General features: G+C 37.1%; 1 protein-coding gene across 1 annotated transcript; it reads left to right on the top strand.

The window, feature by feature from the left end:
- Positions 1 to 10914: 10914 nt before the first annotated feature.
- foxb1a (forkhead box B1a) lies at positions 10915 to 12332 on the top strand. The gene has a single exon (XM_028450480.1). It carries the CDS (start codon positions 11309 to 11311, stop codon positions 12284 to 12286), a length of 978 nt encoding a protein of 325 aa, XP_028306281.1. The 5' UTR covers positions 10915 to 11308; the 3' UTR covers positions 12287 to 12332.
- Positions 12333 to 17066: the final 4734 nt, after the last annotated feature.

Below are 17066 nucleotides of genomic sequence, written 5' to 3'. Positions count from 1 at the left end.
ACATCACACAAACAGAACAAGATATGATTTTAAAACAGAAAAACGCTGTTATCTGGTAAAACCACACCGTTTATTTTTTATTCTGATTTGGTTTTAAAACGGAATAACCAAAGAAGAAACGGTACAGGGACTGTTATTAGTGGTTGAACTTGCTTAACCAGATTTTTTTAAAATTACATATGTCTTCAAAAGGTTGTTCTCATAAATCATCTGATATGGATTTCCTCACAAACAAATGTCAAAAGTAGAAACTGCCGTTGGAAAGTTTGTTATTGACTCAATCATTGACAAATGGGTTATTGGCAAATGGTCATGTGATTTCAACTTTGGTAAGGTTTGGCACATTGCATTGTGGGATGTGGACGGAGTTCCATAAAATTATACACAGAGTTCCTCTCTTTCTTTTTACTCCATCATAACTTCATAATTATCAAATTAGAAGATAGTGATTCACATCATTTCTTTTCTGGTTCACATACATGCATGTTTTTCTATGCACATTATCCACACGTTACAAGGTCCCCAGCCACCAGTGAGACTGTTTCCTCACAGCGATGGTCTCGGAATAACAATGTAGTCTATTCTCTGCCCTGGCCCATGAGCATGGGCTTTTATGAACTCGCAAATATTCAATCTTCACCCTAATTAATGAGACAGAATCCTTTTAGCGAGGTTGATCCTGCGCACCCTTTGATTAGCCGTGGATTAGCAGGACCTCCATGTTTTGCTCGCTGCACCAGTGATTGAAGCGCAGGTTAGCTCCCCTTTTATTTAAAAAAATGAATTAGTGCCTGGAAATGTGTCATGCTTATTACCTTTCAGCAGGAGGCACATTGAGCTGGTCAACAATGAGGAGCAGTTCAAAGCAGAGCGTGCAGCAATTCTCCTTTAAAGCTTCTGGTGATTTACTGCCATGCTTATTTGTACTTAGCAATGCAAATTTCTGGCTTACGGTGACATATATCACACACCAATTAAAACCTATCAATAAAAGTGGCACTTGGTGATTAGTCTTTGTGTTAGTCACTGGTGAGTAACGGACTAAAACAGTGTAATGACGGGAGATACTAAAGCCCGGAAACATACCAGAGACAGAGTAAATGCGTCCCCGTACTACATGCACAGGCTGTGATATCACAAAGTTCATCATTGTACCAGTTGTTAGAGCTAATATCTTTGCCAAGGCAAGGCAAATTTATTTGTATAGCGCATTTCATACTCAAGGCAACTCAATGTGCTTTACATGATAAAACATTCAATTGTTTAAAATCAATAAGAACATTTAAAATCATCAGTAAAATTAATTAAAATCATCAATAAAATCATTTAAAATCATCAGTAAAATCAATTAAAATCATCAGTAAAATCATCATTACATCAACAACATGACCAAAAATCTCTCTCTCAATCATATGCAGTAGAGAAAAAAAGTGCCTTTAACTTTGATTTAAAAATGTTCACATTAGATGGTGACTTCAGCTCTGCTGGCAGTTTGTTCCACTTCTTTGCAGCATAACAACTAAAAGCAGCATCACCATGTTTACTGTGAGCTCTGGGCTCCACTATCTGACCAGTGTCCATAGATCTGAGAGACCTGCTGGGTTCATACCTGACTAACATCTCACTGATGTATTCTGGACCAAACCCATTCACAGATTTATACACCAGCAGCAGAACTTTAAAGTCTATTCTGAGGCTGACTGGGAGCCAGTGTAAAGACTTGAGCAAATATTTATTCCTGGTTATTGTTTTCCAGAGTTTTATTGGGCTTTATTTACCAGCGTTTAGTTGCTACTGCCTGGAAACACATGGAAACCAGTTGGATTTTATATTATTTTTTGATTTTTTTGATTGTTATTATTTAAAAGGTTACCTCATTCAGATGTAGCCTACGTATACACTCATAACAGGAACTATGCACAATGATAAAATAGTATTTATAAACTTGTAAATATGCAATAAGAACAACTCGACAGTGAATAATAACCAGAGATAATAATTGCTCCGTGGTAAAGATGGTGGCTCTAACAACTGGTACAATTATAAACTTGTTGATATTACAGCCTGTGCTGCAGTACGGGGCAGAATTTACTCTATCTCTGGTATGATATGTCACCGAAATGTTTCTGGATGTTTCCGGGTTTTAGTTTAACCCTGTGATGGCTGCTGTAAAGTACAAACAGTGAGTGGTGGCATTTAAACAAAGGACGGATTCTCATCAACAAAATGTGAGCCGACTCACATTATTTAGCTTCTTTTTATTTTTTTTATATCAGGTGCTCTTAATTTGTTTTTCGACATCTTCGAGAAGTGTTTGCAAAGTTAACAAACTAAATAACTTTTCTCCCCGTTGGGTGTCTCCATGAAGCATTCGCCATGTGTTTTTGTTTACGTGTATTGTTATTGTGTCGTGTGCTGTTCTGGTCTTTGGCTTCATTACACGTCCATGGAGACCAAACATTTCCCTCACGTATAACATGAAAGACAGAACAAAATGCCCCTCATTTGGTCCCAGTTGGTTAAGTGTGTGTTCTGATCACTGCCAAGGTCTGGATGAACATGAGCCACACAAAGGGCCGTGCATGCCTTTCAACCACACACACCGCTCACAATAAAAAGGGATTTGCCTCAGTTTGGCGTCTTACGCGCTAACCCCCAGGGACAGGCATGGTGGCGCTGATGCAGACCAAACGTCATCATTTTCAGAGCTGATCCCTGATTTCAAAGCCCTAATTTAGTCTTTGTTATTCTACAAAGTGCACACTTACGTTTTCATTATTTTAACTCTCTTACAATTAGATGACCCGACTCAAATTAGGTCATCAAAATATCACACATTAGAGCAGGGCTGTCAAAGTGATTTTAGTTCAAGGGCCTGTTTGATTTTGTGGGGAAAAACATCATTTTCCACATTATAGTGCCCTCTTTTGCACTTTATGTATAAATAATATGTAAAGTATGTAAGACACCAACAATATCTAAGCAATAAGTGAAAAATATGAAGGATCTTCACTTTAAATGCCCTTGATTTTATTCAAATAACTAGAATATTTGCATTTCCTGAAGAAAATTCAAATGAGAATGCAGGCGTTAGCCTACGTCGCACTGCATTAGCTTAGCATTAGCATACATTTGTATTATTATTAGCTAGCACTAGCATTAACATTGGTTAGCATTTGCTAGCATTTACACAAACTTAGCATTAGCACCTACCTGAAATTAGCATTAGCCTAACATTAACACTAACCTAGCATTAGCCTAAAATTAGCATTAACATTAGCCTAGCATTAGCATTGACATAGCATTAGCCTAACGCTAGCATTATCCTAACGCTAGCATTATCCTAGCATTAGTGTTAGCCTAGCATTAGCTTAACCTTAGCATTAGCATTACCTTAGCATTAGCTGAAAATTAGCAATAAGGTTGAACAATGTGTAAAAAGGTTAAATGTGTTGAAGGTAGTAGATGAACATGTTGAATGGTCAAAATCGGTTGAAGAATGAGGGCCCAATGAGAGCCGGAGATTGGCCCCGCAGACCCCCGTGACCCTGAAAAAACAGGAATAAGTGGGTCTGAAAATGGATGGATGGATGGTTGAAGAATGGCTGGGCATGAAGAGCTTGAATTTTTAATAGAAATGAATGGAAGAAAAAAAATGTAATAAGTCAAAAAGTTTAAAAGTTACAAATTATGAAAGCGATAGCATAAACCTGGGGAACTTTCTGAAATTTTTGATAGCTTATTTATATGGTGTAGGAGGAGTTAACGCAGGCGGAAGTATAAACAGAAAACATTACTGAGGATGTGCCCTGTCCAGGGTGTACCCCCGCCCAGCGCCCTATATGAGAGCCGGAGATTGGCACCGGCAGACCCCCGCTACCCTGTTAAACGGGAATAAGCGGGTATGAAGATGGATAACATTACTGAGGATGACTCTTGCATCTCAACTAATAATACTATTTTTAAGCCATTTTGTGAAATATTATGACTATTGCAGAATTTAGAAAAGATTTTTAGTTCTTTCAACAATTTGCAATAAAAAATGACTGCTATCATGTTATATAAATATGGGAAAACTGTGTCCTGCAAATACTGTGTAATTACAATACATTTGTGTATTTGGAGGTACTGCGATATCTACCAACGGATTAGATAGTAATTTACACAATAATTCATGTTTACTCTGTCATTTTTACTTTCTTAGATGCTCTACAGGGCCAGGATTTGGCCCCCGGGCTGTGAGTTTGACATGTGTGCATTCGAATATTAGATATTAGTGTTTCTATGTGGTACTTTGAAACTGTATTTACTTGCATTGTAACTGACAGCCCATGTTTAAAAATGCAACTAAATCTATTTGCATGCTGATGCTAATGGATGCTAAAGTGCTAGTGTGTCCAGAAGACTAAAATCAAAATTCAAACCCTATTCTAACATTGCTTATACCGTCACACAAACAAAGACCTTAAATCAACAGTATAGCGCAGAAAATAGGCAACTGGTGGCCCGGGAGCCACATGCGGTCCCCAAAGTAGACGTACAAAATGACAGAAAAATACGAACAACAAGAATACATTAAGAAATACATATAATTACAACAATACAAAATACAGTTAGACGAGGGAAAACACTCCAAAAACACTCAAAACTACAACAGTAATACACAAAATTATACAGAAAAATATACAAAATTACAGAAAATGACAAAAGTGCACAAAAAGATTAAAAAAAACAAAAAAAACACAGTACTACAAACAAGCAAAACGACAACAGAAATACACAAAAATGACTCCAAAAAACCCCACAAAAACACAAAATGACAGCACAAATACACAATATGACGCCATAAATTATATATGTTTTACAGGAATGCACAAAATGCCTCATATTGAGCAAGACAACAACAAACACACACAGAATGACAGAAAAACACACAATTACTATAAAAACTATTTAACGCTAATGGTCATTATTCTAAATGCTGACATGAATGAGCTGTGATTAAAGTTGCCTACCTCTGGTATATGGCCTTTATTTGTATTCTGTCAAAATGTTCCCTTTATGTCCACTGAAGTGACAGGATAGTGTCATCAGTCAAGTGAAGGTTTAAATAAAACAACAGTCACTGTATTCAACCATCCACCATAACAGCCACAAGACTAACAGACGGGTGAGAGGTTAAACACACAACTCTGACCTCCAACTGTTGTAATTTGACTTGAAGTGACCTCGTGTATCGATCCATTTCCAGCTTCTCAGTAAACGTGCGACCGCCTATGGGTCAGGAGGACGCACCAGCAGTTAAATGGCACAAAAACATTCCAGGAAAGTGTAGGGATAAGATTTTAAACCCATCACCTCCCCACCCTTTAAACTCAGTGACTTCATTAATATTTCTTCATCCTATGATCTCCCTGTCTCATTGTGAATACGTGCTTATCCATCTCAAAGCCCTGCTTCTCATTTTTACCCCCTTTTGTGTGAGATTGACCCTTGTTAATTCATACCTCTTTTTTTTTTTTTTTTAAAGCATAAAAGCCCTTTTATCTTTCTTCTCCATAAAAGTTCACTCGTTGAGTGTTTTTGTTCATATATTATGATCTTGTGTTACTTAATATTTTATTATTATCTCATTTGCCACATTACATACAGGGAATCTATGATTATATGGAACTGGAATAAATATTAAAGTATGGTATTCTGCATTTTCTTTAAAACATTGATCTGGAGTCTATCATATTGTTATTCTGGTTTTTTCCCCTCTCCTCTGTTCTTTCATCCATTTGCATGATTTCCAACATCAACACCTCCCCTTTTTCCTTTGTATCTATCATCTGGCTGCGTATTGTGTGTAGTGTAATGGGATGATTTGTTGTTACAGAATCATCTGTCACCAGGAGCCAAATGATGGAATGAGAGGGAAATCGGGAGTGTCTTATCAGAGAAGAATATTGCTGAGAGGGGGGTGGGGTGGGGTGGGGTGGGTGGTCCAGGGGTCAGGGGCCTCGTCTTGGTTACAGTCGACAACACAAACATGGACCTCAGGTAGTGTGGACTCATCAGTCCTGCCGTTTCTCACCATATGGAGTCAATGATGTGGGACTGCTCACATACACACACCCTCACACGTGCACACAGACATATGCTTGTGTAGCATCTCATTATGATAAATTACATAGGATAGATAGATAGATAGATACTGTAGAGATAGATAGATAGATAGATATATTGATTTATGTACAGTATATATAGTCTAGTCTGTCCATTCATGCCCGTATATATACATACATGAACATATATACACACTTGTATAAACAAATGCATATGTGTGTATATGGATATATGTAAAACACTATACATAACCTTTTCTTCTTTAATAACACAATTGTAAATTTTGTTCTACATATACTGTATATAGTGAAACTCTATTTATTTTATTTTATTGTTTTACACAACACAAATTTTGCATATATATATATTCGTTTTGTGTGTTCATTGTTCTATGTCACACTTGCTTTGACAATGAAAACTTGTTTCCCATGCCATTAAAGCTGTTTGAATTAAATTGAATAGATAGATAAAGACCCTAAAATACTGAAATGCGATTTTATAAATATTATAGTTACATTTAAAATGTTAGAAATTAGTACGAAAAATAGTAAAAACAAAAAAAGTAGAATAATTTTAAAAATGTATTCAATTCAGTTCAACTTTATTTATATAGCGTAAACTACAACAGTCATCCCAAAGTGCTATCAAAATCTAAAATTCTTCAGAATTTTTTTTTTTTTTAAACAACAAATCTACGTGAACATGCATCAGCTACAGTATAAATGCAGCAAGTTCATATGTCTTTTTTTATATAATATGTTAAAGTTTCAATTATTTCGACAACTATTTCAGGAAATTTGCTTATAATCTCTTGACATATTTCTGAACAAATGAAACAATGTTATTTTTTTTTTGTTTGTTTGTTTGTCTTGCTTTGTGTTCAACTAATGAAAATATTGCTGGACAAATTGAATTAGATTGTTCCCGCCTCTGCACCAATTGAGATATCTGTTAGAGATGATGTGGCGTATAATGAAGGCCTAATTTATGTAATCAGACCATTAGGCATAATCCGAGCATATGTTGGGAATGCCCTGAGGTCTTCTTTCAGGTACTCCCTCTGATGTCACAGCTAATGGACTGGGGCCGCCAGCATGACTCTAATCCTCGTTTGATATGATAACCAGCAAACATATTTATGAGGCCATACCACTAACTGAGAGCTTTGTGCACATATTTAGCTTTTATTTTTCTTTTCTTCTTCCTTTGCTCAGAATTCTGGACCTGCCAATTGTCCTCCCGTTGTCACGTGCTGCAGCTAAATTCACCATCAAGCAGGATGTTGAGAGAGCACTCTGCTAATTAATTGTCATTCTGCTGAATATTCATATACCTCATCATCAACGCGTCCTTAATTGCACCGTAAAACACATCTCTGGGGGCTGAAATCACCGCGGACTTAATTAAAGGCCCATTGGATGAGTTGGAGACAACACAAACCCCTACCCATGCCCGCCTGTTTGTGGCACCGACCGTGCGTTTTTACGCATGGGTCAGCGCGGCCACGCACGCACGCACGCACCAAAAATGCCTTTTACGTCATCTGCGTGAGGCGCACGTGGGACTGACTGCTGGATTGGAAAATTGCAGCAAATTTCCGATCATTCACTGGGATGAAAACGCAAAGTGAGCACCTGCACCTCCGGCGATTATGTGTTTATTTATCAATTTGTTGGTGACACACACACGCACACACACACACACACACACACACACGTGCGCACCCCTTGCAGCCCAATAAATGACCCTATATTTTATGAGGACCGCTTGAAATATATTGCCCACATATTTTATGGTTTAAATGCGCATGATTATATTTCTTTACATCATGTAACATTTTAAACCAAGGTTTTTCAACCTTTGGGGTCGACACCCCATAAGGGGTCGCCTGGAAATAAAATGGGATCTCTTGAAATGTATAGTAAATGGTGAAAAAAATAATAATAATAATAATAATAATTAAATTAAATAAATAAGATTATAATTCTATTTATTTTTTTAAATTATTATTTTTCAAATACACATCACACACACAATAAATATCAAATAAACGTTGTAAAATATAAATCTAGTTCAAATAAAATGCAGTTCAAAAATATCTGAGCACTAATCATGGCTACTCTGTATTTCTAACACACTTTAATAAACATGATAAAATAAATGAATAAATAGTTCTAGAAAAAGAAAAATGTCTCTGGGGTCACCGGACATTTGTGATAATCAAAATGGGGTCACGACCCGAAAAAGGTTGGTGGGAACCTCTGTCTTAAACTATTTTATTTTCTTTCTTTCCCACATTTTTAAAGCTAAACGTTTATGTTTTTATTAAATATGATAAAAAAATAAAATAAATTATTCGATTTGATTGTTTAACATTTATACAGTATAAATATCAAACAGGATCCTGCACCTGTAAAACACAGAGAAGACACGGGATTAAAACTTGAAATCATTTCCAAATGCATATATTTAAAAACTTACATTTTCCTAATCCAAAACTTTGACATTGAATGTATTGAAGTGCGTTAGCAGTGCATGTGGGTCTGGGTGGCAGCAGATCTCAACTCGTTTCACTGTGACAATATTGTTTGGCTATCATTCGCTGCTTTAGGATGAATGGCATCGATCCTCTTTTAACAACATTTGTTTCCTATTGTGTGCGGGTTAGCAGCAGTGGAGGGCAGACGTGTGAAAGTGGCTGTTTGATTCTCTTTTTCATCCCCATGACCTCAGCTTTTGTGTCTCGTCACCCTGGGAACGTCACGCCTCACTACTCTACTTTAAGATGTTTCAGAAAGTGTCCTTTGTTTTCGATTCTCTCTCTCTTAAAAAAAAAAAAAAAAAAAAAACACACACAAAATTCAGCCCCCCTCCTCCTCCTATAAAGGATACTTCAGACTGAGGCACGGTTCACAAGTGCAATGCAATTTGGCTTATCCCAACCTTTGTTCGGCTCTCTCCAAATGACCAAACATAGTGCAGGCTTGATCTACTGCTGCTTGAACTCGGGAGTTTTGAGAGGTAAAAAAAAAAAAAAAAAAAAAAAATATCTATTCAGATTCAGAGTCATGGTGGTATTTTCAGTGTGTGCATTGGACAGGGGACAAAGGCTCTACCAATATCCCATAACCCTGGAGCTCAAAAAGCCACCACGTTTGTGCATGAGTGAGGAGTCAAAAAAAAAAAGAGACACCCCAAAACCTCTCCATGATGGTTAATATTAAAGAGGAATTACAATTACAACCTATAATACAATAAAAAATACATTTTTTTAATTAAAAAAACAAAAAACACCTAAAAGTTTGTTTTCCCTCTCAATAAGGTCGATTGTAAAAGTGCAGGTTATTGGGTCACACTAATGTTAATCTGACAGAGCTGCTAATTTAACTTTCCTTTGGAAACAAACAGGATGTCAGAAGATGTTTGACACCCGGTGCACTGTTGTCATTATCCGCGGTGTTTAAGGTGGGTCGACAGGGCCACTTCCTTTGGTTTAAAAAACAAAACAAAAAAAACCTTTTCAGATCAACGGTAATGCGTGATGACAGGTGTTAAAAGCCACTGCGGGAAAAGATTTGGAAAGTGTGAACCCCTTTTGGAATAAAAAAGAAAGAAAGAGAAAAGAATAATAATTAAATAAAAAAAAAGAAAAAAAAGAAATATATATAAAGGAGAATTTTATTCATACTTATACATCTCGTTTTTCCTGTGTTTCATCTTATTGTTTTCTTCTTTTTATTTAATAAAAAAAAAAAAAAAAAAAAAATCTCCGTTTGTCTGTTGTTGTTTTCTCTTCTACAATAATTTACTTATTTGTCTTTGAATGTGTGTTTTCCATTTGTTAAGCAGCCGGGACGATCTCTTGCCCCTGGTTTCTGGGTGAAAGTGAATCCGTGTCCCCCCGCAATGCGATTCTTTTCCTAATCCATCAGACTGGTGATGGGGTGCACTGTGGGTTTATGGGGGGAAATTAGCATAAATTATGAGTAAATCTGCGTGTGCGCGTGTGTGGTCCCGGGCATTGCAAACCCTTGAAGCGGAAAGGTGGCCCTGGCCAAAAGCTTGAATAGCAATAGCTCAAATAGGCTTCCCATTTGGTTTTCACATTCATATAATTGACTTATGGATATTTTATACAGTTTTCACCACACCATCGTCAAGGGTTTATTTGCATTTCTGAAGTACTTTTGTATCTTCTTTACATAAACACAATAGACCTGATTGCCTCATGAAGTTTCAGTTTGAACAGCATTGTTTGCATTGTGTTGATGTTTTTATATTGTCTACTTCCTTTTGCTTCAGCTGTGGATGAAATTAGTTAAGAAGAGAGAGAGATAAAAAAAAAAAAAAAAAAAAAACCCACAACAAAACAAGTCTGCTCATCAACAAACTTGCTGAAGGTGGATAATTTTTTTTCATGGCGTGTGCACATTTAAAATCAGCCCAACAGAATTTCTAAAAAATACAAATATTTATAATCATTCATTGTTTTATTTTATAAATTAAAATATTTATAATAAATATATATTTCATAAACGAATCATTATTTATATATGTTCAGATAAATTCCAAGTAACGCTGTTATTTTAAGTTGAAAGAAATAGTCTGAACGCATACCTTCACACTCTCGAGTGCCATCGCAGCAGAGCAATTCCGGTTACCGAGCCGTTTCGCTCCTTTTTCTGTCTTCACATGGAAATGGTTTCCATTGGCCCAAGGTGTCCATGTAAATAGGTGTAAATGAAACCACATTATGCCTGAATTCCACCCCCAGCCCCCCTCCTCCCATGGCAATTGTCATGTGATAGTGAAGAGGTGGCACATTAATGGAGCGCCTCTACAGGGGTCTTTTCTGCTCATGTCACTACATAAAACTATCAGATGGTTAGAGGAAGGCCATGGAGGCGTACACTTAGCCAGCCTCACCGAGGACCCAATGAAGTCCGTTCACCCTCTGTAAGATCTGAGCTGACTACTTACTTTGTAGCGGCGTAAAGGCGCACAGACGAGCTGTTTTTACGCACAGATTGGCTGTTTTACGCACGGTCTGGCTGTTTTACGCGCGGCGCAGCTTCGGCAGAAACTTTTTTTTTTCCTCGACTGTTTTCATGTCAAGCTTTAAGACTTTAAAAAGGAATTAAAAGAAGACTGATTTTATTTTTATTTTTTTGAAATCTCTTCTGAACATTTATCGAGGATGCCTCGTCCGGGGAGAAACACGTACAGCGACCAGAAGCCTCCCTACTCCTACATCTCCCTCACCGCCATGGCGATCCAGGGCTGCCCTGAAAAGATGCTTCCTCTCAGTGAAATCTACAAGTTCATCATGGATCGATTCCCTTACTACAGGGAAAACACCCAGCGGTGGCAAAACTCTCTGAGGCACAACCTCTCCTTCAATGACTGCTTTATTAAAATCCCGCGCCGCCCGGATCAGCCAGGTAAGGGCAGCTTCTGGGCTCTACACCCGAGCTGCGGTGACATGTTCGAGAACGGGAGTTTCCTGCGACGCCGTAAAAGGTTCAAAGTCTTGGGCGCGTCCGATCACCTGGTTCAGAGCATGGGTAAGCAGCAATCGGAAGCTGCCCATTACCTCCAGCAGCAAGCCAAGCTGAGGCTGAGCGCCCTGCAGGCCGCCACGGGCACCCACCTGCCCCAGATGTCCACCGCCTACAACCTGGGGGTGGGTGTGACCCCGTCGTCGACTTTCAAACACCCGTTCGCCATCGAGAACATCATTGCCAGGGAGTACAAGGTCCCCGGGAGCCTGGCGTTCTCCACGATGCAGTCCATGTCCGCCGGGTACCCGCTGCACAACCAGCTCACCACGGCCTGGCCCCACATGTACAACACCACCAGCATGATCGACACAGCGGCCCCCATCAGTGACTACAGTGCGTACGGGGTGCCCATCAAGTCCCTGTGCCACGGGGGCCCGGCTTTACCCGCCATTCCCGTGCCCATCAAGCCCACGCCGACCTCCATGGCTGGGTTCTCAGCGCTGCCTCATCATCATCATCCTCATCATCACATCCCCGCCTTTCTGTCAAACTCTCCGCAGTCCCTCAGCCCGACCTCTCCACAGACAGCGACGAGCCAAAGCAGCCCTGCGACCCCCAGCGAGACTCTGACCACCAGCCCGTCCACCACCCTGCAGTCTGTGGCCGTGCACTGACCATCTCCCATCGCGGGTACGAACTGGGCCGCAGGCCTCCTACTTAGAACCCAAAGTTTATATTTTGTGGGGAAACTATCAAACTATTTTAAAGGGACACAAACGCGGATAAAGTCAAAATGCGCAGCGAAGACGCTGCGCATTTTGACTTTATCCGCGTTTGTGTCCCTTTAAAATATCGTGTCAAAGTCCAGCACAGGAACCGCACAGAAATGAAAATATAAATTATTTGACTCCAGAGGCCTCTACTCTGTTGTTGTATCTCAGTTTTATTGTGAATGTGAGTGTTTAAAAATCACGACTTGATTTTTACGCACAGCCCGCAAACTGGCATTTTTGTTAATTTCTCAACCTTTTTTTTTTTTGTGTTTTTTTTTCTTTTTTTTTTTTGTTTTTTTGCACCGTCTCTGTGTGTGAACACTGTATTTTTCATTCATTGAAACAAAAGTCAAAAATATCTGTTTTTTGTTTTGTTTTGCTTTTAACACTGAAAAAAAAAAATGGACAAGACTTTATACCAAAATAGGAATAGGATTAGATTTTGTTCTTATCACTGAGATATTATTATTAAGAAGAAGAAGAAAAAAAAAAAAAAAACTCGTGTGACACGTCCTCAAAAATGCAAGTTTGTGAATATTACAAATAACTGACACTGAAATGTTGTGAAAATGCACTTTTTAGTTTTTAATGTTTTAGATATCTATTTTCCAGAAAAATGTTCTGTGAAGCATTTAATTTAAAGAAGGAAAACAACAACAACTGTGGTGACCACGTGTTTCCAATGCTGTAGATTTGTACTTTTTATAGGTAAAAAAAAAAAAAAAAAGAAAGAAGAAGAAGCATGCATTTGATGAAAAATTGTGTTGTTACAATTGTTGGTATCGTGATTGTTTTTATTTTTTATTTTTTTTGCAAGCATGCATGCGTGCTTTTAAGAAATGTGAAAATAATCTGCATTGAATTGGGGGTGGGGGTGGGGGGGTGGGGGGGTTGAAAATGGTCATCTAATTATTTTCTCATTAAAATTGACGTAAACAATCAAAACTGTTTCTGCAGAATTAATAAAAATCAGGCACAATATATGATTAATAATATAATTACTTTGCCTAAGGTGAATAAATAATAAAATATCGTAATATTACAAATATTAATGATAACTACAAGAACAATAAATGTTTGCGGGCTTGTTTGATTTCAGTGAGAGGGATGCGGTGATTAGGATGCAGGATACATCCCGCAACATTCAGTCACAGCGCAGACAAACAGCCTCATTCATTAAGCTGAACTGAAAGATAAACATGTCGAGGAAAAAAAAAGCAGCAAAATTATAACTGTGCATTGTTGTTTTTATTTTTTACATTAAATGTCACGGGGAAAATATTAAAATTTAATACGGTTTTCATTTATTCACATTTCTACATTCTCGCCTGCTTCATGCAACAGGTTTTCCAACCTCACTTATACACAAACTGCACATTCCAATGTGTAAAGTGTTTTTATTTTAATAATACAAAAAATATTGACAAATTATTGTGTAATTTCAAATCACACACGGCCTATTTTGCAGGATATTAGGCAAAGTCTTTGTGCAATCCAGTAGATCAAATAAAGACTATCGAGCCACTTCATTCTCTCTCATTCACTTGTATTGAAAGCGCAAAGAATGGTCAACTCAGACTGGGCCACCAATGTAGATTTAGCCTTTTTCCAGCAAGACAAAAAGGCAGATTTTTTTTCTTTTCTCCACAAACACATTGCTGACTGGGGAACTAGGAAACGAGCTGCGAGACCCTTTTGGAATTTAAATCCACCCCTCCCCCCACTGACTATTTGTACAACAGTGTTAGATACCCCCCCCCCCCCCCCTTTCCTTTTCCTTTTTTTTTTTTTTTTTTTTAAATCCCCACTTTGTGTGTTTGTGTGTGTAACATTAATTCTGGCTGTGGATGATTAATTTGTAATCCAACCAAAACACCAAATTACAATTAAAAACTTATAAAGTTGATACATTTCCCTCTCACTTTTTGTCGTTGACCATTTAAATGCAGTATATGATAAAGTCCTATTGCACCTGCTGCTTCCAGCAAATAACCTTTATTATCTATATATAGTGCATATTTGCTAATATGCTTTGAGAAACAAAAAATCTTTTTGAATTTTAATTCACTCAATTGATTCATTTTATAACCAATTTTACAAGTACTATGGCTGTTTAGCCCAAATAAATTGTGGTGCTGCTTGTGTTCATAAACTTAATACAAGAACCAGCATTTATAGTTCTTCAGCGTCTAAAATCACTGCATTTAACTTTAGGATTTGCCTTTATTTCTCTATCTCATCTGGACCACTTTTGGTTATTTTTTCCCCTTCACAAAAACAGTGTTTTTAATTTGGCCTTTAGCACTAAAAGTCATATAACCATATTTCATTTTGACAGGTGTTACACAATTAACCCATCATATTTACTTATTCCATCATAGGTATTAAAGCTTATGGTTGATTAGTCAAAAATAATTTTGAAAAGCATTTCAAAACTGTAAAAACTAAACAAAAACATTTATTTTTTCCCCCCAGTTTATTATATTATAAATAGCATCACTTGTCACTTTACCATTTAGATTCATTACTGGGGTGAATTTGAGGAAGCAAAAAATACCAAATTATTCTGACTACAATATGAAAAAGGTTGACCTCTATCAAATTTACTAAATTAGTAGTTTAAAATAGTATTAAAATTTGGAAGTACATTTAAAAGTAAACTAGATAAATAATCATCATAAAGATAAAATCATTGGTTTCAAAATTCAGTTTTCTCCAAAATCAAAACCTCAGAAACATTTTTCCAATCTTTGCCGTCGCTCCGTTATCTCCTACATGTAAATCTTCCCCACTTTTATTGTGCTAGACTTTCTCTTTCACCTCATAAAACAAAAAAAAGCTGCTTTTGCCATGACATCAGAGCCATCAGTTTAAATGTCCTTGTCCTCTCAACTGTTTTCCACACAGTTTAAGAAGAAGGTCATTTCAGGCGTGGGATGAAATATAGACCACATGCAAAACCTCAATGTTGTAGTTTAATTAAAATAATTCATTAAAGTGGAGGCTCAAAGTAATTAGCATGTATAATTTATGATTTGCTTAATGCATGCAGGCAGTGGCCTCTGCAATAAACTCAACTTAACCTCAAGTAGGAAAGTGATGCGGACAGGCCGCTATGTTATTTACTGCGTGTTTACTGTTTGGATATTTGTCAAGAGGCACCAAGTGATTCGTAACACCCCGGCTGTGCACTGTACACAAACAACTTTTCTTTTATGTGTTTATCTTGTGGATTTATGCTCACTCATGAGGGATGCTGTCGGATTTGTCATGAGGGGAAGATATTGGGAATTGCCAAGCCTTTTCCCCTTTCGTTCTCTTTTCTAAATGGGCCTTTTGCTTTCTCTGTACCTTGCTGGTCACTTTTGGGTAAAAGTATAGTTATAGTGCTGACAGAATGAGGACATAGACAAACAGCAGAAGGTACCTCATCCCATCCCACAGCATGCTGCCAGCACAGAAAAACAATCAGTAACAAGACTCTGCAAAGATGTCAATCCGTGCAACACATGGCTAGTGGCTATGTTTTATACATTTTTATATATATATATATATATATAAAAGCATGTCATTTTGAAGAAAAAAACTAAGAAAAACAAATATTTTTGACAGTGCTGTGTAGACCATGGTAAACAGATTATTCTAAGAGAGTAAACATAACTCTTCTGAAGGCATGAAGTCAAACCACTGCATTAAAGTTCTCATTTTATATATAAAAAAATACAACAGATTAAAAAATCCACAATTTCAAAAAGCCAAAATATCCATAAACATGGTGAGACTTCATTAAAAAATGAGCGTCCCTAGTAATCTACTGTATAAATCAGGGTTTTTCAACCTTGGGGTTGTGACCCCATATGGGGTCGACTGAAATAGTAATCAATAAAAAAAAAAAAGAATTACTAATTAAATTTTTTTCCCAACTTTTTAAATATGATTCTTTTTCACACAATCTATTCTATTAATTTCTCTGATATGAATAAAGCTCAAATATCATGAAGTATAAAAATATCTGAGCTGGTGCATTATAATCCTGTCTATTGTAGATAATATTATAACACAGTATAACAAACATGATCTTCTAGATGTTATTTATTTATTTATTTATTGGGTTGCCATTTGAATGGGGTCACAATCCAAAAAAGGTTGGGACCCACTGGTATCAATGAACTAAAACCTATACAATCTGTGATGATTGATCATTTTTATTTATCCCTCTGCCTGTGTTTATCCTATTAATAATTTAGAAATCTTAATTTTGAATCATGCATTTGTGCGTGATTATACATTTCCAAAAATTAAATGAAACCTTAACATATTATTCAAAGAAAAGACAAAAAGAACTTGTTGGAGTTATTACGCAGAAATCAAGGACACATCAAAGCCATCAGCAGACGCCTCTGAAGAAGGCTGGCAGTTGACAGTCAAAATATGTGAGGAGATCAAAGTAAATTTCCAGAAAAACGGTTGATTGAATAAATTAAACCTTAACATAGTATTCAAAAAGAAAACAACAATAACTTGGTGGAATTATTACGCGGAGGTCAAGGACGGATAAAAGCAATCAGCAGATGCCTCTGAAGGAGACTGGCAGTTGACAGTCGAAACAGGCCAAGAGATTAAAATACATTTCCTGAAAAACAGTTGTTTGAATAACTTAAACCTTAACATATGTAAAAAG

Source organism: Gouania willdenowi, chromosome 6 (genome assembly GCF_900634775.1).
Source record: "Gouania willdenowi chromosome 6, fGouWil2.1, whole genome shotgun sequence".
Classification (NCBI taxonomy): domain Eukaryota; kingdom Metazoa; phylum Chordata; class Actinopteri; order Blenniiformes; family Gobiesocidae; genus Gouania; species Gouania willdenowi.
Note: the sequence above shows the minus strand (reverse complement) of the source record. Positions and strands in the feature narration are given on the sequence as shown.